The 25,221-nt window shown below is 36.5% G+C and overlaps 12 protein-coding genes across 12 annotated transcripts; 5 read left to right on the top strand and 7 right to left on the bottom strand.

The window, feature by feature from the left end:
* Positions 1–255: 255 nt before the first annotated feature.
* Positions 256–5,816, top strand: C9374_007183 (uncharacterized protein; the record flags this gene model as incomplete). Its single annotated transcript, XM_044697126.1, has 7 exons — positions 256–522; positions 580–1,038; positions 1,087–1,509; positions 1,562–2,301; positions 2,351–2,616; positions 2,670–2,837; positions 2,890–5,816. The coding sequence occupies 7 exons, from the start codon at positions 256–258 to the stop codon at positions 5,814–5,816; spliced, it is 5,250 nt and encodes a 1,749-aa protein (XP_044555546.1).
* Positions 5,817–5,958: 142 nt separating this feature from the next.
* On the bottom strand, positions 5,959–7,785 carry C9374_007182 (uncharacterized protein; the record flags this gene model as incomplete). Its single annotated transcript, XM_044697125.1, has 1 exon — positions 5,959–7,785. The coding sequence occupies one exon, from the start codon at positions 7,783–7,785 to the stop codon at positions 5,959–5,961; it is 1,827 nt and encodes a 608-aa protein (XP_044555545.1).
* Positions 7,786–8,042: 257 nt separating this feature from the next.
* Positions 8,043–9,113, bottom strand: C9374_007181 (uncharacterized protein; the record flags this gene model as incomplete). The annotated part of the gene is made up of 1 exon (XM_044697124.1): positions 8,043–9,113. One exon carries the CDS (start codon positions 9,111–9,113, stop codon positions 8,043–8,045), a length of 1,071 nt encoding a protein of 356 aa, XP_044555544.1.
* Positions 9,114–11,114: 2,001 nt separating this feature from the next.
* Positions 11,115–12,914, bottom strand: C9374_007180 (uncharacterized protein; the record flags this gene model as incomplete). The annotated part of the gene is made up of 2 exons (XM_044697123.1): positions 11,115–11,886; positions 11,956–12,914. 2 exons carry the CDS (start codon positions 12,912–12,914, stop codon positions 11,115–11,117), a joined length of 1,731 nt encoding a protein of 576 aa, XP_044555543.1.
* Positions 12,915–13,046: 132 nt separating this feature from the next.
* Positions 13,047–15,186, bottom strand: C9374_007179 (uncharacterized protein; the record flags this gene model as incomplete). The annotated part of the gene is made up of 3 exons (XM_044697121.1): positions 13,047–14,259; positions 14,350–14,531; positions 14,584–15,186. The coding sequence occupies 3 exons, from the start codon at positions 15,184–15,186 to the stop codon at positions 13,047–13,049; spliced, it is 1,998 nt and encodes a 665-aa protein (XP_044555542.1).
* A 49-nt stretch (positions 15,187–15,235) lies between these two features.
* On the top strand, positions 15,236–15,955 carry C9374_007178 (uncharacterized protein; the record flags this gene model as incomplete). Its single annotated transcript, XM_044697120.1, has 1 exon — positions 15,236–15,955. The coding sequence occupies one exon, from the start codon at positions 15,236–15,238 to the stop codon at positions 15,953–15,955; it is 720 nt and encodes a 239-aa protein (XP_044555541.1).
* A 483-nt stretch (positions 15,956–16,438) lies between these two features.
* On the bottom strand, positions 16,439–17,504 carry C9374_007177 (uncharacterized protein; the record flags this gene model as incomplete). Its single annotated transcript, XM_044697119.1, has 2 exons — positions 16,439–16,798; positions 17,007–17,504. The coding sequence occupies 2 exons, from the start codon at positions 17,502–17,504 to the stop codon at positions 16,439–16,441; spliced, it is 858 nt and encodes a 285-aa protein (XP_044555540.1).
* A 210-nt stretch (positions 17,505–17,714) lies between these two features.
* On the bottom strand, positions 17,715–18,578 carry C9374_007176 (uncharacterized protein; the record flags this gene model as incomplete). The annotated part of the gene is made up of 3 exons (XM_044697118.1): positions 17,715–18,018; positions 18,086–18,336; positions 18,504–18,578. 3 exons carry the CDS (start codon positions 18,576–18,578, stop codon positions 17,715–17,717), a joined length of 630 nt encoding a protein of 209 aa, XP_044555539.1.
* Positions 18,579–18,632: 54 nt separating this feature from the next.
* C9374_007175 (uncharacterized protein) lies at positions 18,633–19,601 on the bottom strand (the record flags this gene model as incomplete). Its single annotated transcript, XM_044697117.1, has 1 exon — positions 18,633–19,601. One exon carries the CDS (start codon positions 19,599–19,601, stop codon positions 18,633–18,635), a length of 969 nt encoding a protein of 322 aa, XP_044555538.1.
* Positions 19,602–19,784: 183 nt separating this feature from the next.
* On the top strand, positions 19,785–22,098 carry C9374_007174 (uncharacterized protein; the record flags this gene model as incomplete). Its single annotated transcript, XM_044697116.1, has 6 exons — positions 19,785–19,968; positions 20,071–20,370; positions 20,437–20,718; positions 20,820–21,299; positions 21,372–21,646; positions 21,769–22,098. The coding sequence occupies 6 exons, from the start codon at positions 19,785–19,787 to the stop codon at positions 22,096–22,098; spliced, it is 1,851 nt and encodes a 616-aa protein (XP_044555537.1).
* A 124-nt stretch (positions 22,099–22,222) lies between these two features.
* C9374_007173 (uncharacterized protein) lies at positions 22,223–23,143 on the top strand (the record flags this gene model as incomplete). The annotated part of the gene is made up of 1 exon (XM_044697115.1): positions 22,223–23,143. The coding sequence occupies one exon, from the start codon at positions 22,223–22,225 to the stop codon at positions 23,141–23,143; it is 921 nt and encodes a 306-aa protein (XP_044555536.1).
* A 238-nt stretch (positions 23,144–23,381) lies between these two features.
* On the top strand, positions 23,382–25,115 carry C9374_007172 (uncharacterized protein; the record flags this gene model as incomplete). The annotated part of the gene is made up of 1 exon (XM_044697114.1): positions 23,382–25,115. The coding sequence occupies one exon, from the start codon at positions 23,382–23,384 to the stop codon at positions 25,113–25,115; it is 1,734 nt and encodes a 577-aa protein (XP_044555535.1).
* Positions 25,116–25,221: the final 106 nt, after the last annotated feature.

Below are 25,221 nucleotides of genomic sequence, written 5' to 3'. Positions count from 1 at the left end.
GTGATAGTACCAAAATCGTAAAGTGAAAGGCGGGCGCAGTCTTTTGCATCCAACATTGCGAACTTGGCCCAATATATAACATGGGCTATGTGTTACTTGGGATACTCTGATTCCAATAACACGCTGTATTAATACATGCTCTTTATCTAGGTTTGAATTCCTTAATAGCTTTGTGTTGGGATGTGGTTGGTACTTGTTGCTCTTCGTGTTGTATGAGAGCGAGTCTCTCAATCAACCAGCAACACACCAAATAAAATGAGTGGCCACTCTCCCGATGAACGCACTCTCTCCTCAACATCATCTTCCTATGGGGGATCGCTGTTTGAAAGGCTTGAACATCCGAATGTGGATATTAAGAGGAGAAGCATGGCAAATATTTTGAATAAATTTAAATATGGTTTGATGAGTGCGGAAATGTTGGAAAATGATGAAAATGTTCTTACTGCCCTTCTCAAATGGTTCAACAATAATCCTTGTTTTTATTATAGACAAGTCATACAACTCGTATGTGAATTTGCTAAGGTTTGTATTGCCAATTTGGAAAGGAAGTGATTCATATATTTCCGTCAACGCATTCAGAGAAAAACAAGTGCTTCAATTTTAATTGAAATTGGGGCCATCGGATTCTTTCAAACTCTTCGACTCTATGCACCTGAAGATATTTATGCAGATGTTGATTTCATAGTGGGTCAATTAAAAGCATTCAGAAAAGAGATGGAAAGCCAGGAGGTCTCAACAACTGTCACAACAGAGACGAGGCAAGTGGAACCTCACGTTCACGAGGAAATGCAACGCTATCATCCTACCTCATCTCAACACAATTATTCCCTCGAATCAACATCTCAACCCATCCAGAAACGCATGACAGTTAAAAAAATTGCACTTATGGAGTCAGACAAGCAATATCTTTTTGAAATTAACATTCGATTACAACAACGACGTTCGGAAATAATTCAGGAAGCTCTACAAGAGCTAAAAAAATCTCCCCTTACAGAATTTCCTATTGAATGCCTTGTTCAAAATTCTGATATTATTCGGGTAAGTTAAATCATGTTTTTTAGAGTTTTAGTGATCACTTCAAAATAGTCACTCACCTTAATTCTTCAAAATGATCATCCACTACAAATTGAACACGACGTTATTTCATGCCTATGTACCATATTTGAAAAACTTTCGTTGAAAATTCAAGATAATGACGTTCAAGAAGCTGATTCCGTATTAATTGATTTTAATTCTCTTGTATTTATTTTAAAATACATGTATTCCAAGCTGAGGAGCGCATGTAAACGAAAAATATCGCTAATTGGAAAATGTAACGATGTGCTAAAACATGTAGTGGATTGTTTTTGTGAGCCTATTTCAGAATTGGATAAGTTAATTGTTGTTGAAAGCTCTGTCAATATTTTGCAAGACCTTATTTGTTGGATCAGTGAAACAATGGATTCCATTGACAAGTACAAAATTTTAGATTTACTAGCTCACTTGTTGTCTAAATGTGATTCAACATTGGTATGTAGAAAAAGTGTATTTGCTCCAAATTGTTAATTCGATGTGTTAAAAGCTTTGTAAAATCTCGTCAGTGCTCATGCCGACCATAGAAGCATTTGTTTTTGACCCTGTATTGCACCTTTCATTTCCAAATATTCATTCAAAAGCCTGTGCACAATTGAAGCGACTTGATCCAACAACATTCAAAGAATATCTTTCCACTTTCCAATTCATTGAATCCTTAAATTGCTTTGACGAAATAACACTTGAAAGTGAACTGAAACCTCTCTCTAGTGCTATTGAGCATTTGGAACGAGTTAAAACAGCAATTCCGGCGCTCTTGCTGTGCCAAGAAAAAAATGGCTTGGAACGCCTTCTTCAAGAATTGTTTGTATCTGCAGAATTTTTGGAAGACATTTGTCCTTGCCAAACTCTTCTCAAGATACTCCTTTCACATCAATCAGAAGCAGTTAGAGCCTACACTATACATTTTATCTCGGAGGATCTACATTTTTTCTTTGAGAAATTAGCATCAGATGAATTAATTTACTTGATTTGTTTGCACTTTTTCCGAACCAACTCATCAACACCTTTAACAGCATTGGTTCAAATTATTCAACATAATCCCAAGTCAATCAAATTATTTTCGTCATTCATTCCGCTATTACAATGCCTGTTACATTATTGTGAAATTGTCGGGAAAACAGATGGTATTGATGAATTTTTATTGGCATTACATTTATTTGAGCGAGTCATGTCAAAAAACGAGCTTATTGCGTACAATATTCGATTTTTATTTCATAAGTACAAATGGTAAGTTAATGAGCTAGTGTTAACTTGGACGACTGACTTTTGTGTGTAGGATTCGAGAGGCTGCATCTACCAATTTAAAAACACTATTAATGAACGAGCCAACAACATATGGCTCAGACCTGTTTGACTTTGGTGAGAGCGACCCATTGATGAGTATATATTTGGACGACATTGAGTACATTTTTGAGACTAACTCAACAACAACAGATCTTGCTTCAAACGAGGAAGTTCAAAGTCTACTGTCGTTATTCAGAGAGACGAAAGATTTCGAAATTTTTAAGTCTGTCACTTCGCAGCTATTCAACATTGTTAAGGGTAAGTAGGTATGATAAATTCTTACAAGAATTGTAACATGAACTTTGTTCCAGCAAATAACACCGTAAAAGACATGTTTAATCAGGAATTTTTGCAATTGGCCCTTCTAAAGTTGTCAGAATATACATGTACAGAACTGTTGTCTCTATTGTTTGTGGTGGTTGTCAATGTTTCTTGCCCAGTGTTTTGCTCCTTATCGGGAATGCTTCTTCTCTCGCCATGTAAGTATCTCATTGCATTACAATGATTATATCAATTATCTGATTATGATAGTACTGTTCCACAAGGACATGTTAACGAGAAAATTAGCATTTAAAATCCTGAGCGTAGCAGCTTTTTCAAAAGACTTGTTTATTAGAGAAGTGAAGGATATGATCGTCTCTTTGAACAATCCCCATAATTCCAGAATTTCATTACCTAGTCTAGTATTAACGAATTTCTATGACATCAATAATTCATCACCGTTTGAGATTGAATGCAGCCATGAACACAACAAGATATCGACGCGAGCACTTCATTTTGCAAGGATTGTCAAATTATTTGTTGACAAACAACTCGAGAAGGATGCAATTCTTAAAGACAACCCACAACTACTTGTCCTCAAAGAAATTCATCCAGATTTTCACATTAATTTAGCCTTAACGAAACTGTCTCAATCAAGAAGTCATAGCGAATTTTTGACAAACCTACATTTTTTGCAGGATTACCTACTTCTTGATGATTCTTGTATGAGAAAATTCGAGGAAAGCGACTGGAGAAGAGTGTTTTTAAAGTTCTTACATAAGACTCCAACGAGCCAAGCTGATGATCTCGTATTGGAAAATCTTATTGAATTCTTTTCTGAGATATTCACACACCACGTACCGGATAAGGACACTATAACAGAGTTGGCGTACTGCTATTGCAAAAATTTTTGTGAAATTTTTTACATCGAATCTTCTCAATCACAGATCGAGAGGAAGGGAACTCGTTGCACCTTGTTGAAATTCTTGTGCTCGTGTTTGGAATTTTTGTGCTCATTTGGCTGCAGGGACGAACTGAAGCTACTACTGAATGATGAATACCTATTAATCTCGTTGAAAAGATATATTGAGCAAAAGAAAAGCTACGACCTTCGCATCCTTGCATTAAGATGTGTATGCATTGCAGTCCTGAGTGGAGAACCCTTTTCTACAGAAAACATGGAACTAATCAAGTCCTTATTTACAAACTTATTCCAGTTGGTACAAGAAGAGCAAGAAAATGTTGAAAATGGTATTTACCAAAAGTCTCACTTTCTAACAATGGCGCTTTATACACTTTGCTCTCTATCGTCAGTTCTTAGACAATGTAAAATATCTACGTTCGATTTGACGAATTTAGAGCAAATGGAAGAATTGATTTTCTCAAAACAACTTCTCATTAGAACGTCAGGATTCCAGATTATTTCCAATGGAATTATCAACTCCCAGAAACTGGAAGCTCTTTGCGGACACAATCGACAACTCATTGATTTGATCATATCAAGAATTTCCAGCAATGATAGCGAGTCGTCAAAAGAAGGAGCACTCTGGACTCTATGCAAAGTACTTTCAGTGAGCTCTGCTCCATTCGATTCATTTATTGAGAAAATTCCTTTCATAGAATTGTTCAAACTTCCAACGCATCAATTTTTAGAGCCTACAACCTCTCTTCTTTACACAATCCTGAAAAAGGATCCATCCTCACAAAGCAAAATTTTAATGGAAAAAGTGGCCTTGTCCTTCTTACTCAGTAGCCTCAAAGCCGTTTCCAACATGGAGACTCACACAACAAGTACCCTTAATTCTTTACAAAATCTACTATTGGTACTGATACAAATTGTTGAGAATAATAAGGATTTATCAACATACTTGATTAAGGAGACGGTGATTTTTGAGTGCATGCTACAGATTATTCATTCGCTTCATCACACTCTGTCCAATGAGAATTTCCAATCAGTTATGGAGCTCGCCTTGGTAATCATGAACAACCTTGTTTCAAATATCAAGGGCGATAGTGTCTCTGACTATGTGAGCTCGAGAGAAGGGTTGCTACAAGCGCTGCTCATATGCTTGAACGAGAACAATTGCTCAAATCTTCGCTTGACAACTTGTAAATTGTTGACCACGTTGCTTGGAAGAAAATGTTTTCCAATACGGGCTTCTTCTGAGAAATGTGACGCAATTATTTCGAGACTTGTTTCTCTTTATACATCAATGGAAGATGCTTTTTTCATGGATGAAGTTATGGATGGTCTAAACATTGTGGGAAAAGCTTTGGCGTGGCTGCTCTCCGCCTATGGAAAGAATTGTCAAGCATCTACTCAACGAGAATTATCGCTGGCACTCGTTAGCTTTAATAAGAGACTTTCCTCATCTCTCTCCATTGAATCTATTCGAAGAAATAATAAGGAGATTGGAGGCAGTGAACGATTGAAAGAACAGCTTTGTCTCAATTTAACTATATTACAGCAATTGCTGATAGGAACGGAAGCCAAGAAAGTTTGCACCACAGAGTGTAATATTATTCAAGAGTTCAAACTTATGTGGTTCTCCAACTATGCTGACAATGATTTGAAAATGCTCATTGGCTTGGTTATGAATAATTTATTTTGTGGAAATGAGAGAGCTAAAATTGATGTTGCTACCGATCTCAATAAGCACCAAGCCAGTGCATGGATTGTGGATCTCGTTTCTCAAGCAACCTCTCTCAAGACCAAGCTCAGCTCTACCATGACATTTTTCAATTTGCTGACAGTACTGGTTTCCTCGGCTGAGGTTAGATTTTCCATGATCAAGTATTTAGTTTTTGAAGGAATGATCAAGTCCATGAAAGACAATTTCATTAGAAAGAAAGATGACAACCGATTAGAATACTGTCTGTGCATGTTTTCTCACTTGTCATTCTTTGAAGATTGTCATGAGCTACTCCTTAACAAAGACACGGTCGATCAAATGGTAGATCAACTCGTGAAATCTCCGAACGAGAATGTGAAAGAGTATATCATGCTAATTTTTAGAAATTTGTTATTCTGTAAGAGCATTAGTACCTTAATACTACGAGTTGAAGAGTTAGTCGTGACAGCACTTCGTCTGTGTAATCAATGCCCGAACAATGTCAAGTTGCAATCCTACTGCACAAGTTTCATATTTACATATCTTTCATTATATTTGGATGTAAGTGTTGTTATTTATCATTGAAATATCTCACAACTTGCACTTTTAACTAGGCAAAGAGAGTACTCAAGAAAAATGTCATCGTCGAGCTACTCAGAGAAACTCAATCAAAAATATGCTCTGAAAATCAAGAACAATTTAAAAAAATTCAGAAGCTTGTTGAACTTTAAAGCTTGGAAGTTCTCATAAAGGAACGAGCAGAATGATTCTCGTGGTCATTATTCAAAAAATGCTCTCTTTTCACAAAAGCATTTAAAATGGATGTCAAACCTGAATTCAATTCATAAATAACTTGCTCTTTTTGTTCAAATTCAAGGTCGGCCACTTGTTTGGAGAAAATATTTGCAAAGTAGAATGCAAAGTAGGTGCTCCAGTAGTGCCACTTTGAGTTTTCTGAGGGTACTGGTATCAGTCTATTCAATATTCCTGAATATTTTGCTTTCACAGTGGTTATGTATGAGTACAGCTTCTTTGATTTTCCAAATAGAGTGTTCTCATCCTCGGACAATAGCATTTCTATCAGTGAGCCAAGATATGGATTCATGTGCTTGAGAGAGGTGACTCTATCTTTGATAAGAGAGAGAATAAAAGGATCGTTCATGAATACAGTTAACGAGCTGGATTTGGATTGTCTATCGTTCGTTGGAATCTTTTTCTTCTCATCATTGAATTTAGGAAATAATATCTTCTTTGTTTCCTTGTCCATGAATTGTGCAAAAGTTCGGATCATTAATTTAGCCATAAGCTCGTTTTGCTTTCCAACAGTGTTTTTGATAAATTGTGGGTTATTCAAATACTTTTGTAAAACAACTGTCACACCTTTTCTCAAGGAATGTCTTACAGCAATATTTACAAATATACCGAACAATGCTCCAACTGTCATCCAAAAACTCTTGGAAACACCAACAACTTTGAGAGGTGTATCTTTCATGTGAGTACCAAGACCCTTTTCTTTTAAATAATCGAGGCCTGTAAGGACTACTGATGCACAACCTCCTGCTCCAAATATTGATCCAACAATAAATCCTAAAAATTCCACGTCTCGTAACCGATTGCTTGAAGTTTTTTTCTTTTTACCATGTTGTGAATCAGTAATATGTTGTCCTTTGAATTTTTCAATGGACTCAAATAATTTCTTAAAGAGAGAAGGAAATAATCGACTTCCAAATATTGAAACAAAGTATAGCGCTTGATTGAATGAAGAATATTGATAGGCTCTCTCTATGACAAGTACTTTGAAGAATCTGGCTACCTTTCTTACAAATGAAGGATTTTTCTTTTGTTCAATAATATCTAAAGAACGTAGAACTCGTTCAGAGTGTGACATTAAGCAAAGCTCATGAATAAATTGCAGTGACAAAAAGTTGAATTCTTGAATTTTCAATTCTCTCTCTTCTGGTACTTGTTCTCGCTTCCATCTTGACGTGATGTTCAAAATTATTAATAACGCAGAAATAACAAGAGAGGCCTTCAGAGTGAAACGTTGCCAAACTTGCTCCTGCTCCTTGACATTACTGCTACCATTCGTGACATTACGTTTTAAATAATATATTTGAGAATTACATTGGTCTAGCAATTCTTCTACTACACGCTCCATCTTTTTGGTGTCACACCTTTCTCCGTGCAAGCTTGATTTTACCAACAATTTCATTCCTTCGATCATTTTCTTCTCATGAGCATCACAATTATAGTGTGAAAAGTATGAAATTGTTTTACGAATATAATCAAACAGGAATGCATCATTGAACACAATACAGTGACTCTTATCGGAAATGAAGGGTTCTCGCTTTCTCTCATACCATAGCGTAGGTAATATTTCGAATATTTCGTCCGACGCATTCTGATATTTGAAAATAGCATTCAGTTGAGGTCCTGAATCGTTCCTGTCGTCTGTTGATGCTTCTTTTCCCTGATCCTTCTTTTTCAATGCTTCATCCCGAATAGCAGCTTGATATTTGTGAGCGAAAAATCGAGCCAAATGTGAACGCTTCATTTTTTCTTTTGTGCACTTAAATCTTTGTTCGAGTATTGTGGACTCACACGCGTTTGTACATTGTGTTTATTTGATCATGATACATACAAAATTGGTGGACTCTTTGATTAAAGGGAGTAATATGAGTTTGGGAGGTATGGAAGAGAAAGAAGGGTTTAAGGGAATAAGTTAGAAGGGGTAGTGAGAAAGTTAGTATTTGCTGGAAAGAGAACTGGGAAAAGAGGAATTGATGTGTGTGGGTTGGGAAGAACCACTTATTATCGTCTTCTACCACTTCTTGGCATCAAGTCTCTCCTTGTTTTGGCTACAAGCTCTTCTCTTTGGAGGTAATACAATTGAACCATTTCTCTAAGCTTTTCCTTCTTCTTTTTGATGATTGGACCTACTTTCTTGGTTAATGGCCTCTCAACATACGTAGTGTGTTCATCGAGAACAATGAGATAAGGCTCTTCATCCAAACTCTTTGTAGATGAAGTTGTGGATGACGCCGAAGATGAGGGTGATACAGCTTCATCAACATCATCCTCAGGAATGACAACAATGTATGGACTCTGATACTTGTTTTTGGTGAGTGTATTCTCCTCAGGAGGTGGAGGTGTAAGAGTAATATATACATCAGGAAGAGGATCATTCATTTCATCTCGTCGTTGCAATTGTCCTCCCACCACTTGGATCTTTTCTGAAGAGTAAATGACTGGAGCAGATTTGCTTCTCAATCGCTCCGAGTTGTATTGTTGTTGTTGATGCGAGATGGTGGTGGTGGTAGCTTGCTGCTTCTTATTCGCTGCTTGCCTTCGCAATGAACCTGTTTGTGCATGAATGTAGGATCCCATCACATACTCTCGTTGTTTGGTCTTGGCCAATTCATCAAGAGCAGAAGGGAGAGATGGAGAGTGCGATGGAGGAGAGTTCTGATTCTTGATACTCTTCTTGAAGAGTTTATGGACAGTGGATCGCTTCTTGGTTGGGGGTTGTTGTATGATGGCAGCTGAACAAGTCGAGTTGTTGACTTGGTTTCGAGCGGTGTCATCCGAATGGGCTTGATCTGCTTCTCCTTCAGGTGAATCCTTTCTAGGTCTTCTACCTTTCATGTATCCTTTTAATTGTGGTTGTTTCTCTTGAGTTTTAGTCAATGTTACAGCTGGAAGGCTGGATTTGGAACGTCTTCGTCCTTCTTGTTGGTAGTCTGTTGGAGTTGGCGTTGATTGAATTCGTTTCTCGTATTGTTGTTGTTGCTGCATCTTGCTACTGGTATCGATACCAACGCTGAATAGGTTTAAAGCCTTCTCATCCAATGAAAGGCTTGAACGTTTGTTTTGTTGACCCATGATGATAAGGGAGTTATATACAAAATTAAAGTAAAAATGGTAATTTTAGGACTGATTTGGCCAATTTGATGATGGTTTTGCACGAGTTAATAGCGGTTGAGTAGCTGAGTAAACTGAAAGAGTTCCTTCACAGAAATGCTTTCAAGCGATAGCGTTTCTGTCAAAGATGATTCTTGAGAGAGTAGTAACGTGTTGAAAGGTTTGATTCCTAATGAAACAAACTTGAATATTGTTGTTCTTGTGTTTTTTTTGAATATGAAAGCGAGAGAGACTAGCGTCGTGTGATTCAAGAAGAGTCATCTCTGCGGATGGGACTGTGGAGAACGTTTTTCATGGAGACGCATCATTTCTGCTTTGGAGAGGCGTGACCAAACAAAGAACTTGCGATCCTAGTTTGGTCCACATGCTCCAAATATCATTTAAAACTTGTCGCTGACCAATTCAGAGCGATTTCAACTTGACACTTGTTGAGGAATTAATTTTCGTGAGTGTCCCAGAAGAAACCTAGTATGGCTGTTGCTATGGCCTAGAAAGAAGAATGGAAAAGAGCAAGACGTTTGAAATTAATGAAAACCCTTTCTTCTTGTCAAGCACGACATGACTCTGTTGATCGTCTCTGTGAATGTCCTTAAAGATTTCGTCATTAGAGATTTTCGTTTGTTTAAGGTTAGACAGTTAACATTGGCACCTATATTTGATTTCATCTCTCGATATTTTAACATGAATCGATGTTGAAATTTAACACCTTTCAAAAGCAACTCGTAGATGTCATAATTTAGCAAATTCATGTCGACAATAAGATGGAAACATACTCTCACTCACATGGAAACATGTCTTTTCAACAAAGAGAGAGAAAAACCTTTAAATTGATAATCTTGGTAAAAACAGTCTCTCTAACATGCAAGGACCTTTTCATTCTAAAAGCAAAATCATACAAGTTGTATGAATGCTCAAAGAGCTCATGTGAATGATGGCGTCAATGTTAAATTACGACCATCATTCATTGACAGTCTCTGAAACCTTTTTTAAAGGTATATGAATACATTTGAGGTAAACAGACCTTCTGAACGTTTTCTAAATGTAAAGTGAAATAAACATATATATAGACCAGTATCACAAAACGACGGTTAATTTACAAACAAAGAATACTTGATGACATCTATGGACATTTGAGAAAGTGACAGTCGTTGAGATTCATTTTGTATATTCGAGTTGTATGTCTGTTGAGTTGACAATAGCCCTGTTGTAAAGAATGGACTAGTTATAGCTGTAACTCGGCAAGGTCTCCTTTTAAAGTATCAAAGCTGTTTCAAGTCAATGAATATATTCTTTTGGTGAATTAAATAGAATTGTGAGTTTCAATAGACAAGTAGTATTCACCAACTCTTTGAATAGTTTAACCGCAGTGCTGCACATGTTCCAATTTCACATTCACTCCTACTAGTGCGCTTGTTTGCATATCCACAATGAATGAAAACATAATTAGTCATTTGTATGAATGATAATCATTGAATCAATGATTTGAGGCTCATGCAATACAATGCCCTGTTTTTCCATAACGAGAAAAAAAACAAAAAAAATCAAAATTTGATTCAAATTCATCATCCCTTATGATACATTATATTGTCAATGTACGTGAATCTTGAAAGCAGTGTGCTGTACTGTAGATGATGATTTGATGAAACAACTCAATTACAGTTAGAATTTCCCAATCATAAAGAAAAAAGAAGGGTTTTCCTTCGTGGTGAATGCATCTCCTCAGAATGTCCAACCTTTCCGTCACTATTTCACCTTCCTTGTTGTGATGAAGTTATCTTCCATGAACTATCTACATGTAAAGTGCTTGCATTTGCCTACAGTTCTTTCCTTGTATAGAATCGGGTCTATCTCCTTCTAGATTTGGTGAAGGAGTGTGAGATTTCAGACCAAAATTCAAACCCTTCACGAATACCCAACTGTTTGTCATGTGAAGAGTTGGTCGTGGTGACAAAGAAGATTCTGCTACATCAAAGAGGATGACGAGGGTTGTTGTTGCTGTGAGACCGAGTCCTCTTCATCTCCATCATTACAAGTTGTTTCAGCAGCAACACCAGTTGTGTTGTCATGATGAGAGTCGAGATGCTGAGATTCCATCTCTTCATCAAGTGGTTTTGTCTTTTTGTTTCTCTTTTTGTGTTTTCTTCGCTTTTTCCTTTTCGTTGATGTCATGGTCGATGACGAGATGAGGGATTCTTCTTCTTCTGCTTGTGGATGACGGAATCCTTGGTGGTCATTCTCATCTTGAATGATGGATACTGGTCTTCTCCTTCTATTGTCAATATTGAATGGAATTTGTTGTGAACCATAGATCAATTTTGAGAATTCACTCGTTCTCTGTAAAATCATATTCCTCATTTCAAGCCATTCCTTAGAATCTTGCTGTTGAGGGAGTAAGTGAACAGTAGGATAGAAAATGAATTGAGAAGAGTCCAACACGTGACACAGTGAACGCTTATTGGGAGAAATTTGCATTGAAATTTCAAACATCCATTGTCCAATGAAATGAGATGAATCCATGTATTGGGAGGGATCAATGCTAATCATAAGAGTATTGTTAGTATTGTTGTTGCTACTACCTATTGCTGTTGAGGGAGCAGAGTCATTACTCGTTGAGGATGATCCCTTTGCTGTCCTTTTTGAGATTTGGTTCCAATCTTGCCGAATGGATTGTTTCATATTTGGAAATTTGTTAAGGAACATGGTGAGAATGTGAATTTCTGATCGACAGTCATAACTGTAAACAACAAATTGATCATGATTGGAGAACTCGATGTTGCTGTTTTCGCTCGTAAAAAACACTTACCAATTATCAACTCCTTCTGATTTACCGATAATGTCATGAGGATAAATATATTCAAATCGTGTCACATTGTTGAAATAAAACATTTGTTCTGCGTGCTCAATGTTATCGTATTCAATTTCATTGCCAAGTTCTACATCTTTTTCAGAAATAACGAGTCGACACTCTGTGGTCCATTTCCTGCCCCAAACTGGAAGAAATATATTGCCCGAGTAGTATTTGGTTTTACCTTCTGAATAGGGCAATCGAAATTTGACCATACTGAAACGCGGTTGTAAAGTATGGATCCATGTTTTTTGTAATTGTAAATCTTCAATGATACATTTATCAGACTCCTCGAGAGACATGATCGAAGGATCAGCTGTTCGAATATCGCTCATAAATAATATATTATTTAAATTGGTGTTGTTTGAGTTATCTTGCATGAGCTTTTTAGATTCAACCATTTGATTTTTCAATTGTGCAAATTCCTCTGCCATGCTCACTGTGAAATATTCTTGTAGAATTTTAACATTTGGCAACGACGATAATTTTTCATTGAATTTGTTAGGATCAATGAAAATAAATGTTAACTGGGGAAATAATTTTTGTGTTAAATACAGTAAATGATTTCCAGGTGCTGCTCCTGCATAAATAACAATATCTCCCGGTTGTGAATATTGAGTAAGAAATTCAATTTCGGAGAGGAGTAGTTTTCTTTGTCCCCAATGAAGAGCATTTCTATTGTGTGCTTTTCCTTCTTCTGAATAGCACATTCTCGGAGAGTCGGATCTTAATAATCGGTGAGTGTGAGTCGTAAACTCGGAATGATCAATTTTAAATATCATGCGTGTGCTACTATTACTGTTATTATTATTGTTGGAGGCAGCAGGCAGCAAGTGATGTTGTACCTCCGAAGAAAGACACAATTCCGTGTTGCAATGAGAAGACGAAGCAGAATCCTGATGAGGTTGGCTTAACATTTTTTTTACATGAACTTTTTCATCTCTGGCTTCCATTGAAGATGCACCCGTCTTGTAGAATTGTTCCCAGGACTGCATGCAGACAAATAATTATTTAATTGAGAGAGAACATTGTGTTGAAATGTACAGAAATTAGTGAGTCAAATGTGATAAAATGTACACAACCCATAAATGAAGTAGAATCACATAAACAACTACAAACACTCTCAAGAGTGGCAATTTTCTTAAAATGCTTCCAGTGGAAATTGAAAAGCTATCAATTATGGCCATAGCATTGGCAACTCTACTGGCCACAAATCCTCTCTTGGATAAATCTTGGAAAAATCGATCGGTCTTCATGGAGACAGATGAATGAATAACGTCGTTGTCATAGGGCGATTCTTCGTCATAGTGACTGTGTCGTGACATTGGAGTGACTTGTGCCATGAGTTGCAATTCCTTAATTTTGAGCTGGCTCTTTTCTAAGGCGAGTTGAATGGCTGCTTTCTCACTGTTCAATGTTTCGAGCTGTGTTTGTTTTTCAATTAATCTTTCAGCCATTCCTCTATTTCGTAGCTCGAGCTCGTTCTGATTACTCGAGTTGTTATATTTCGCCTGATTCAATTGTTTTTGTAATTGATTAATTTCCTCCTTCTTCTCTTTTAATTGATCCTTGATAGATTTCTTCTCATTTTCGTATTGATGCTTTGTTTCTTCAAAGTTCATTTTGAGAGAGGTTATTGTCTCTTGTAGGACACCATTGGTTTGTTTTTCCTTTTCTAAATTTTTCTCAAGAGTTTTCAATTTGAATCGTAACGAGTTGATCTCGGCTTCGTGTTGTTTTTTCATGAGTTCGATTTGTGACAACAATTCTTGATTTTCTGCTTTTACATTTTCTAAGTCAATCATCATATCTTCTTTATCTAAGGCGTTCATTAAATCAGAGTCATCATCTGCAGTCACTGTGGGCTCTTTTGCTCCAGATGATTGCGATTCAGTGCCTGATTTTTTGAGTTCCTCAATCTGCTTGTCTCTCAGTGCTAGTAATTTAGTAGCTCTGTTTTTATATTCCATAAATTCTTGGTTTTTTGCTTGCCATTCATGCTCCTTTAGTTTTATAGTACTTTCTAATCGTGAGATTTCATCTAACTTGTCGTTGAGGCTATTTTCCAATTCATTGTATTCTTCTTTTAATTTCTGTACATTTTCCTGGTGCTGTGACTCGAGATCTTCTATCCGTTTTAGATGCTTCTTCTCCTCTTTTTTGAGTTCTTTTGTTTCATCTTGAAGATCTTCAATTTGTTGTTTTAGATTTGATATTTCATCTGCAGTCGACTTTTCATACCGTAATTGCTCGTTGGCAATTCTGTGTAATTACGTTTAGCGGTAGTAATTTTCAGTAATGACGTTTCGATGGTTAATTCCTGAGTTTATCAATATCAATCGAAATACGTACGCATCTTTTTCAACTTGCATTTCAGAAATAAGAGTATCTTTAGACTTTAACTGCTCTATCAGCGATTCTATTCTTGATTGATATTTTTGGGCCTGTTTCTCACGTTCATTAAGAGCGTTTGTCAATTCTGTGTCAGTCTTGACTTTCTCTTCGAGTAGTCTCGCTACTTGCTCTTCGAGCCTCTGAAAAATATTAAGAAATGATCAACGAAATTTCCGATCATTCTACACTTACGGTTTGTGATTCTTCGTTATATCGTTGTGAGTGTTTTGACACTGAATTCAATTTCTCATATTTCTGTGACAAGAGTTGATTTGATTTCGTTGTCTGTTTAATTTCCTCGAATAATTTAAGAATAGTTTTTTCGAGCAGCTTGTCTCTTGGTAAAGTTTCTGCATCGTGAATTATGGATGTTTCGTCGTTGCTGTTATTAGTATTATTTATGTTCTCGTCGTCAACCGAATTGGAGGAATTTACATCGGATGGCTGTTGTTTGTTGATTTGAGCATGCTCGATCGCTTCCTTTAATCGTTCCTCTTCACTCTTTTCATAAAACTCTTGCATCGTTTTTTCAGTTTCTTTTTTAATTTCCTCATCAAGAACCATTCGGGATGCTGATCGTTTCATCATCAGTGCATTATCCTCTCCCGTTGTCATTGTTTCAAGACCACCATCACCATCCATAGGTGATCTGCTCTGCATCCTATCATCCTTTTTTGATATTTTGGATGGCATCACCAATGGTTGTTGTTGTACCTTCTCAGCAATCTTCCGAGAGGCACCATCCACATTCTCCAACGTTTGTTCGGCCCATTTGAGTACCGAATTTGCCCACATTTTTTTGCGATGTATTAATTTATTATTATTAATTTTCAATCATCAAAAAATGATGCAAAGAAGAGAAAGAGAGAATACTCATCAAGATGATGAATCGGAATTTATTCTGAAAGAAATGATAAAATTAATTCGGAGAATGTGTTTCATGTTGGAACTCTCTCCTATTACATCATGCACTGCTCTCTACTATTTTCATTATTATTGCTTGAAATTTGTAGAACATGAAGAATATGATATCACCTTGATTGCATGTGCATGTGTGTTTCTGGCTTGTAAAACCGAAGAACAAGTGAGGAGAGTGCGAGATGTCATTAATTGCATGCGGAAAGCATTAAATCCAGAGAGCGAGCCATTAGAGTTATGGCATGACGAGCTCTTTAATTTGAAGGATTGTGTGATTGGATATGAAAGTGTCATGATGAGATGCTTAAAGTTTAGATTAACGATCAACCATCCTTTCAAATACATTTTGGGATATTGTAAAGCTTTACAAGGATTTAATTTTAAAGCAGAAAATTATTTTGTTCAATTTTGCTTTCAACTGGCTCACAAAGCATATGATACTACTTGTTGTGTGAAATATAATTGCTATGAATTAGCAACTTCAATGATTTTCCTCGCTGCTCAATTACTCGACATTAAGGAATTGGTGCCGAGTGAGAATGAATTAGCTTCTCAAAATTGTGAAAAGCCTCAATGGTTTACTGTATTCAATGTGGATCATAGAACGATTTTAGAGATTACTTCACAAGTTCGTGAAGTCGTTTGAAGTCTTCTTTTAACTTTCCAATTCATTTGTGAGACCCATGTAACACAATGAAAGGAGTCCATGAAAATCTAATTGTGCAAAACCACAGCCAATCTTAGTGAAGCGAGGATTATCTTTTGACCTGCAGCGTTAGCCCTTCTAGGCATGTGAAAATGAGAAGATCAGTTTTTGGCCGTAAAGGTCTATCGTTCTCTGCGGTGATTTCATTAAATGGTACTGTACCATCAAATAGCATGAAGAACTGATTTCAAACAAACGTACTGGTTTAATAAAACATAACGGCTATCCTAAAATATGAAAATTCTGGATTCGTGTTTAAAGTTTGGTCTGTTTTTGTGAATCAAATTTGATTTAATGATCGGTGACATGTTTTACTAAAACTCATACATGTCTGCCTTCTTTGAAAGTAACCAACGGATGAATATGACTCCAATGATCATGGTCCATATGAACTTATGTATGCACAATAGGATCCTCTTTTGATTACAATCGGTTTTGGAATTTTGGTTTTCTCTTTTCCATGAATGCCATAAAAGCTTCAGTCAAATCCTCTGACTTTAAGAATGCAGAATTCCATAATCTGACATAATCCAAACCATCATCAATGGAATGCTCTTCAGCATAATTCATGACATGTTTCGTGGCTTGAACAATGAGAGGAGAATTTGATGCAATGGAAAGAGCTAATTTTTGAGCAGCTTCAAACATTTCTTTTTGTGTGTCAAACACTTGATTGACCAATCCAAAATGATGAGCTCTGGCAGCTCCAAAATCATCACCAGTGAATGCCATTTCTCTTGCAAATCCTCTGCCAACAATTCTGTGAATTCTATTCAATGTTCCCTAAATTGGTGACAATAAAAGAGTGTGATTAATCATTATACGTTATTATTGTGATTGTTGGTTAAAATATGATACAAGAATGATTATTTTCAATGATAATTATTGTTATACCAATTGTTCACATATAATAATAATTATCAAAGAAAAGAACAATCATAAATATAATAAATACATTGAGGTTTGGTCAAAATTCAATATCCACACTTACCAAATCAGCAGTAATTCCAACACGAGTCTCCTTGATCGAAAACATACTATCCTTTGTACAATATCGAATATCACACGCTGTAATTAAATCAATAGCACCACCAATACACATTCCATTCACAGCAGCAATCACTGGCTTGTTTGTCTTTTCCAACATTCGGAATGCTTGCTGCATTTCATGAATGATTCCTGCAAGTTTTAAATTGGAGACTGCTGGAGATTCGGATTCTTGATCATCGGAGGGCATTAAATCACTGGTAATGCTTTTCAGATCCAATCCTGCACTAAAGTGTGGACATTGATCCATCGGAGTGCTTTTGATCACAATGACAAATACTTCCTTGTTTTCATCGAGTGCTCGAATGATTTTGAGAAATTCAGAAAAGAAGGCCTTGTCCATGGTATTCATTCTTTTGGGACGATTCAGTACCACCTCAGCAATGTGAGTGTTGGAATTGAAATTCACAGCAAAACGATCTGTGGAGAGAGAGGAAGACATTTTTTGAGAGAGACTTGATGATGACCATGGACTGTCACACATTTGAAATCCCTAAATTCCTGTTGACAACATTGGAAGAGACAAGAAGAACAAGGAATTATTGAGCATGTTGAGTTTTATAATGTCAATTAATCATATATAATAATTTAGGGTGAGAGTTTAGTGTCAAGAGTATTAAGATTCAATAGTATCGATTTCACAAATGGCCTATTAATATGGACCTCCACCACGTCCTCGTCCACGGCCTCTACCTCCACCACGTCCTCCACCACGTGGAGGTCCACCTCGATAACTACTTCCACCTCTGCTTCCTCCACCACGTGGTGCTGTTCCTCTGCCTCGTCCTCCACCACGCGGAGGTGCTCCACGTCCTCTTGTTGGAGGTGCACTCTTTAAGCCTGGTAAATTGGTTCTTTTTGGTAATACTTTGAGAATTCTTCCTTTAAATTCAGTTCCATTCAGTTGAAGCGCATTTTCTACTGAGCTTTTATCTTTGAATTCGATATATGCAAAACTATGTGCAAGAAGAAAGCAGTATTCAGAAGATATTATGTTACCAACGATCAACAAATCATACATACCCTTTTGGATTATTGTAAGCATCGGATTTGATGAGAATTTTCTCAATTTCGCCAGCTTGTTTAAAGTTGGCTTCCAGCTCCTCAGGAAGAGTCGAATAATCGACATTTCCAACAAAAACTGATCGTGCATCTCTTTCTTCTTGATCCTCTCCGACAGTACTTAAACCCTTCTCAATTTCGGATTGCATGGCTTTGATTTTGGAATGTTCCTCTGTCAATTCAGCCATACGTCTTTTAATACTTTCAATATCCTGTGTTTGTGATTGTCGTTATCATCACCATCGGATTAAATACAAAAGAACAAAATTGAAAAACAACAATATTTCAATTATCATCGTTATATAATCATCCCGATGTTTTAAAAATTTGTACACTCTTGAATCAATCATAATTATTCTCACCATCATCATATACCTACGTCGGCCACTTCGTTATTTGCTTCCTCTTGCAAGAATTCATCTTCCTCTGCAGAATGAGTTGTTTCTTTGGGCATTTTTTTATTTTAATAATTTTTTTGTTGAACGTGTGTTTCATCCTGGAACAAGTGTCACTCAGACCACATGTAAACCACGTTCTTTTCACTATGAATAGCCTCATCTTTAAAAATGGCTAAAGGAGGAGGTGTTGGAATATTGGGCGCAAAACAACAAGGAATACTTAGGCACACTTTCGGACTCGGTATCTCCTTATAAAATTGCCACAAATCAGCATGAGAATGAACGGCAATAATGACATTAAGGCTCGGTGAAATATGGTGTTTAAGGTTGTTAAAAAGATTGCTCTGTAAAAATTCATCTGTCGTCTGTGAAAGAGGGTACAATCGTTGAATTTGTTCACAACTTGATAGGCCATGCATAACAGTTTTGAAATGATCTTGCAAGGATGGATTGTTGGTATTTTCAATCCTACCATTCATTGGTTCCTTTGGTTCTTCAACCTTATCCTCATCATAAAGACACTTCCACTTTTTCTTCATTCTTGGATCGATGGAAAACACATGCCAATTGGTAGAACATGCAAACGTAGCACCTGTCCTTGGAACATTGCCATCAGCAACGACATAGCAAATAACATTGTTGTTCGATAACAGGTCTTGTCTATTTGAGAAAATTAAATAATCACGAATATTGTAATAGGCTGAAAAACTTTCAGAAATTTCTTTAGCATTTGGAAATAATTTTAAGGAAAGTAATTGAGAAAATTGCATGGCCACACACAATTTGTTGAAATACAATAGCGTGTCGTTGGAATTAATTTTATATAGTTCTAGAGAATCTTTGACATTGGTATTGGATGAGTCCGTATTCGTCGTGGATGTTGTTGAGCCACTCCAATTTACAAATTCAAAATATCGTTCCAATTCATTTTGTTTCTTGTGGCAGTTTGATTTTTTTGAAGGATGATGGGAGGTTTTGTCATGTATGAGTGATGAGATGGCATGTGGTTGTTGTGAGTTCGGAGTGGAAACGTCTTGGTTGTTTTGTGGAGTTTCGCTTGCCGATTTGCTATCCAGCATTTTTATTTGAACAATGCTATTCATTAAAACTGATCCAACAACATTCCTTCATCAAGTTTTTAAGAGAATAAGTGAAATATGAATAATTCATCCCTCTTCATGATAAGATGGATCAACACGTTCAGAGAAATTCTTCATCAATAACTTTTTTGGTATTTTCATCTTCCCGCAACAATTAAAAAAATGATTCCACAAGCCTCTTCCCATGCCGAAGATCAATCGGAAGAAACAACGAACAACATTCTGAATGATAACGTGAACATCGGAACGATTAAATCTTGTATTGGAAAGATTGAAAATAGTGAGAATTCATCGGTTCAGGAGCTAGCAGATTGTTGTAGAGAATTGGCCGATCTTTCAAGAGAATGTTCGTATTGTTGTATTATTATTACTTTTAATCATCGTGGATGTGGTTATCATGATGATGCATAATAACAATGTAAAACTGATCAATGTTGTGAACATGTAGTGATCAACAGAGATGCTATCAGAGAGGTTGATGGTATTCCGAGTATTTGCAAATTATTACAGAAACATTCTCAGGTATTGGAGGAAAGTAAATCAGTTCTCTACTTTCAATTGTGTCGATTGCTTGGAAATTTGTGCTTTGAGCATTCTGTAAATGCTCTAATTATTTGTGAAGAGGAAAATCATGGAGTCCCAGTGGTGACTTTTACTTGCAAGTTTGTTGATTTTGCTCTTCAGACAAATGATTCAAATCTCGGAAAGAGTGCATGTGCATGCCTTGCCAATTTCTCCCATTCAGATGGTATGTATTAATATTATTGAGGATTTTGGTACATGTGAAACTAAACGAACTGTCACACAACAATAGATAGTATTAGACGGAAAGTAGTTACTGCTGGAGGTGTTAAATCATTACTTTCCCTTGTTTATAAATACAAAGATAACCAAGAACCTGGAATGCTCTATCATTCATTAAGAGCACTCGAAAATGTTTGTGATGTTGAGGAAGCATGTGAGGCAGTGATCCACCTTAAAATTGATTCCAAAAATGCTCTAGATGTCATCATTGATGATATTTTGGACAACCCATCATGTGAAGGAAACATCTTGTCTGTTGCCATCAAGATTGTTGGCTTAATCGGATCTCACAGTAAGTTTTTCAACTCTTTTCAAGTTAACAGTGTATATTCCTGTGATGATGGCTGTCTATTTGACGCAATAATCGTTACTACTACTCTTGCATATTAACAGAGGAATTTAATGACCTAACCATTGAGCACAATAATCTTATTACTGCATTGGACAATATCATGATGAGATATATTGAAATATCTGAGACTATGGACGGAAGTGATCAAGAAGAAGAGGAATCAGTTCAGGAAATTATTACTCATGTCATCCATCTCTTGGACGTCTCATTAGTGAAGGTCAACAACAAATGGGCAGAATTATTGTTGAAAGAGTCTAAAAACTTTACAAGCACGTTGAAAAAATTCGTTCATACTCACACTCAACTTCCTGCATTCAAGCAACGAATACAAGAGAATGTTGTGGAATTTCTATCAAACGTAGCTGAAATTGATTATATGCAATACTATATGGCCACTGAATTAGATTTGATTCAACCCATGGTCGAGTTAATCAAATCCATTTTACAAAATTTAAAGGTCACTAGCTCCTCTAAATTATTGAGATTTATTGTGAAGCTTTTAGGATTCTTGGCTCTTGAAGGTATGTTATCACGTTTGTATGGAAATGATATTTGTAACAATCGAGTGAATCACTCGCCTTATTGATAATCAGATCGTAATATTCCAATCATGATTGAAAATCATGTTGTAGAGGCCTTCACCGATATTCTTTCTACTCTATTCCAGAATCAACTCAAGGAAGAATATCAAGAGGCAAGTCCAATAGTAGTCCAAATGAATGTTTTCATCCAAAGAAATTGTTGTATTGCATTGGGAAACATTGGAAGAACAGATGCCAGCTGCAAATACATTGTCTCTAATGGAACAACTGCTCCTCTTGTGGAAATGCTTTCATACTTTGCCAATTCTGAGGAATCTGAGGTTGACGTTAGTTTGATGATTAATGTTCTTTTTGCATTTTCCAATTTGTGCAAGTTGAAGGACAATCAATCAGACATTGTCAAGAGACATCCTGACATTTTTGAAATTATCTACTTATTGGCACAAAGGCCTCACATTTCGTTATTTGTTTCTATTCTCTAGACGCCTTGGCCAACCTTATTCACAACAACGATGAGAATGCCACACTTGTGTTGACCAAGTATCCAAATCTTGTTTCTGCCCTTGTTGAAGTCATGAAATCAAGAAAGGACAAGGTTAAGGTCTCCTTTGCTGTTTTAAAGTGTCTCTTCTGTCTGTTCAAGCAAGGCAAAATTGCACCACACGCCCTTTCACAAGATCAAGAATTAATGTCCATCATTCAAGAAATGGAAACCTCCACAGAGGATGAGAAGATTGGTAAATTAGTGAATGAGGTGAAGCAGGCTGGCTTTTTCTAAATTTCTCAGACGAATTTAGTTCTAAGTTAGTGCATTAAACGATACTTGTTAAACAATCCAATATTTGATGTTCTTCAAAATCGCAAGTTCTAACAAATAATTGAAGGCAAGCACACAAAAAAAAATGAGTCTTTCGTATCTTGCCACTTTGAAGGCCATCGAACAAGACTTTGGCAACACTCAAAAACAACAACGAACAACAATCAACGATGAATACAGCAACACCGATGACGATGGATATCTTGCATCATATGCGGAAAAATATAGAAACAATGAACTATTGGTTGATGATGTAGAATTGGACGAAGCCGAATTAGAGGCCTATAAAAACCTGATGGAGGCCAAAGCTCTCATTGAAAAGAGAGAAAATTCACTCTCCGATGATGCTAATGCATCCATTGGTGAAATGTTTCTTCGGGACACAAAGGAAATTTATGACGCCGATGCCATCAAGGCTTGTATGAACAAGCTGCCAATTCTCACCAAGAATCTCGATTGGATACACACTCTTCAACTCAATTCCTATACACCACTCAAAGTAGATAATCCCGAAGATGATATTGACCGAGAACTTCAATTTTATAACCAAGCCATCACTAGTGCAAAAGATGGATTTAAACGATTGCATAGTTTAGGGATCAAAGTGCACAGACCTGACGATTATTTTGCAGAAATGGTTAAATCCGATGAACACATGGCTAAAATCAGAAACAAGTTAGTGCAATCAAGAAAGGTTATTGAAGAAAGAGAAAAGAGAAGACAACGAAAAGAACAACAAAAAATTGGCAAGCAGTTAAAGGCTGAAAGACTTAAGGAAAAGATTGCCAGAAAGAAACAAGATATTGAGGCAGTGGATCATTGGCGAAGAACATACAGCGGTTCAGGAAAAGAATTTGATGTAGACGCTGCTACTGAAGAATATTCCAAGATTGTTGAAAAAAGTGAAAAGAAGAACAAGGGAGGTAAGAATGATGCCACTAAAAGAAAGAATGCAGGAATTGTAAAGAAGCGACCTGGCAAGAGGAAGAGACAAAAACAAAATTAAATCATTTCACTATCGATAAATTCCAAATTTTTTCATCTATTAGATAGAGTTTGTGGTCTCTCAGGTCTTTAGTGACATTATTAAACTCCCAAAATTTAATTTTCATCATTAATAGTATTGTATCTTGTTATATCAATCGTTTGTGAATTCACATTGTTGTGATAATAATTTTCAATGAATATCTTTGCTTATTAACAGTTTTTAATTAAAAAATCTTTTTCTAAACCCAAAAAGAAAAATGCCGAACGTGCAAGCACGAGGAGCCTATACACCTCTCACGGACGGAAACGATGATGAATTTTATGGAGAGGAGGATATTAGTCTTGTTACAAATCCAATGAGAGTAAATGATGAAGAGGTACACGGTAATAATCATCACGGAGGAAATGTGCCCACTTCTTCGGAACGAAAATTTGTATCCTTTGCAGAGAAAGTGAGCCGAACAGAAACTAAAAAGTTAATGAAAGGAATACCAAGAGATGCATTCTCTCTCGCTAGGATCATGTTTTTATTGATGGGCTCTGGAATTTTAGTTCCTGGAATTTGCTATCAATTGGCAGTCGATTGGTTTTCTGTGATATTTCCATCACAGGGTGATTCCGATTCTTTCAATCTCTTAGATTTTATAGAATATATATTGAGCTTGGGATTCAATATTGGACAATTAGCGGCAATACTATTATATACAATATTTATGTGGAGAAAATCTGTACATACTCTGAAAGCACAAACTTTTACTGTCGAACAATTTATTTTCATGGGTTACGCTCTAAATTTTGTCTGTGTGATGGTAACTCTATTTATCAACATTGTACTGGTCATGCAATATGGATTCGATAATAAGGATGAGACCTATGACAAGATTTTCATGCTGGCCTGTATCATTGTTTTAAACTGTTTGGTTGGTGTGGGAAGTGGAGTATTAAGTTCAGCAGTCATTTCTTTTGCTGCCAATTTTACATGGAAATATACAGTCTTCTTTTTGGTGGGATTGAGCTTGGGAAATGCCGTCTTGTCAGTTTTTAGGATATTTTCAAGACTCATATGGTATGACACTGCACAAGGTTTATTTAATAGTATTATTCTATTTTTCTCATTCAGTGCCATCATTCAGGTGATTTGTATCATTGCTTTTATTTATTTACTGAGACTTCCCATTACAAAGTATTGTAAGGAACACTATGTGAATATGCAAACACCCAATCGAGACTTGGATGAACAAATTCGTGTCAGTCGATTGGAAAAGGACATGATTATGGAGCAGAAAATGAAGGAAGAAGCTGACAATGTTTCATATAAATCTTCCTCAGAATCGAACGATCTTCCAACTGCCTCAACTGTTGGAGCAATTAATAATGGTGGTGGTGGTGAGGGCGAAGAAACTGAAGACAATACACAAACAGAAATAACAGAAAAACCTCAAGAACCAGAAGACTCGAATATTAACGAATTGAGCATGACATGGATATCATTGATGAAGCGACTTTGGTCTCCAGGTCTTGGAATTTTCATTACTTTTGTAACTACCTTCTCACTGGCTCCTGGACTCATTACAGATATCAAATTTTATCATGACAATAAGAGCTCTTGGAATCCGATTGTCACATTATCGATTTTCAACATTTTCGATTGCATTGGACGAGCATTGCCCAACTGGAAGAGAACCATCCTGTTAACTCACAAACAATTATGGGTGTTGATTCTATTACGATTGGGATTTATTCCAACAGTTATATTTTGTGTGAATCCTCTCCTCATCAATCAACCCATTTGGTATGCCATTATTTTGGCTCTCTTTGGACTTACGAATGGATATTGTTGCTCGATTGGTATGGCCAGCGGACCATCCATTGTGAAGGCTGCACAACAAGAAAAGGCTGCTTACATGATGAGTTTCTTCCTTAATTTTGGATTATTTATTGGATCTGCCATCGGTATTGGAGTGGGCTATTTGGTGCACTTTACGTGGTAATAAATGTGTATGACGTGGTCATTAAATGTGTTGAGGAGTGACACACATTCTATGAGCTCTTACAATGTTCATCAATGTTGTTGAACAAGTGAACATTTTGAACCAA

This window comes from Naegleria lovaniensis, assembly GCF_003324165.1.
Source record: "Naegleria lovaniensis strain ATCC 30569 chromosome Unknown tig002, whole genome shotgun sequence".
NCBI lineage: Eukaryota > Heterolobosea > Eutetramitea > Acrasida > Naegleriidae > Naegleria > Naegleria lovaniensis.
Note: the sequence above shows the minus strand (reverse complement) of the source record. Positions and strands in the feature narration are given on the sequence as shown.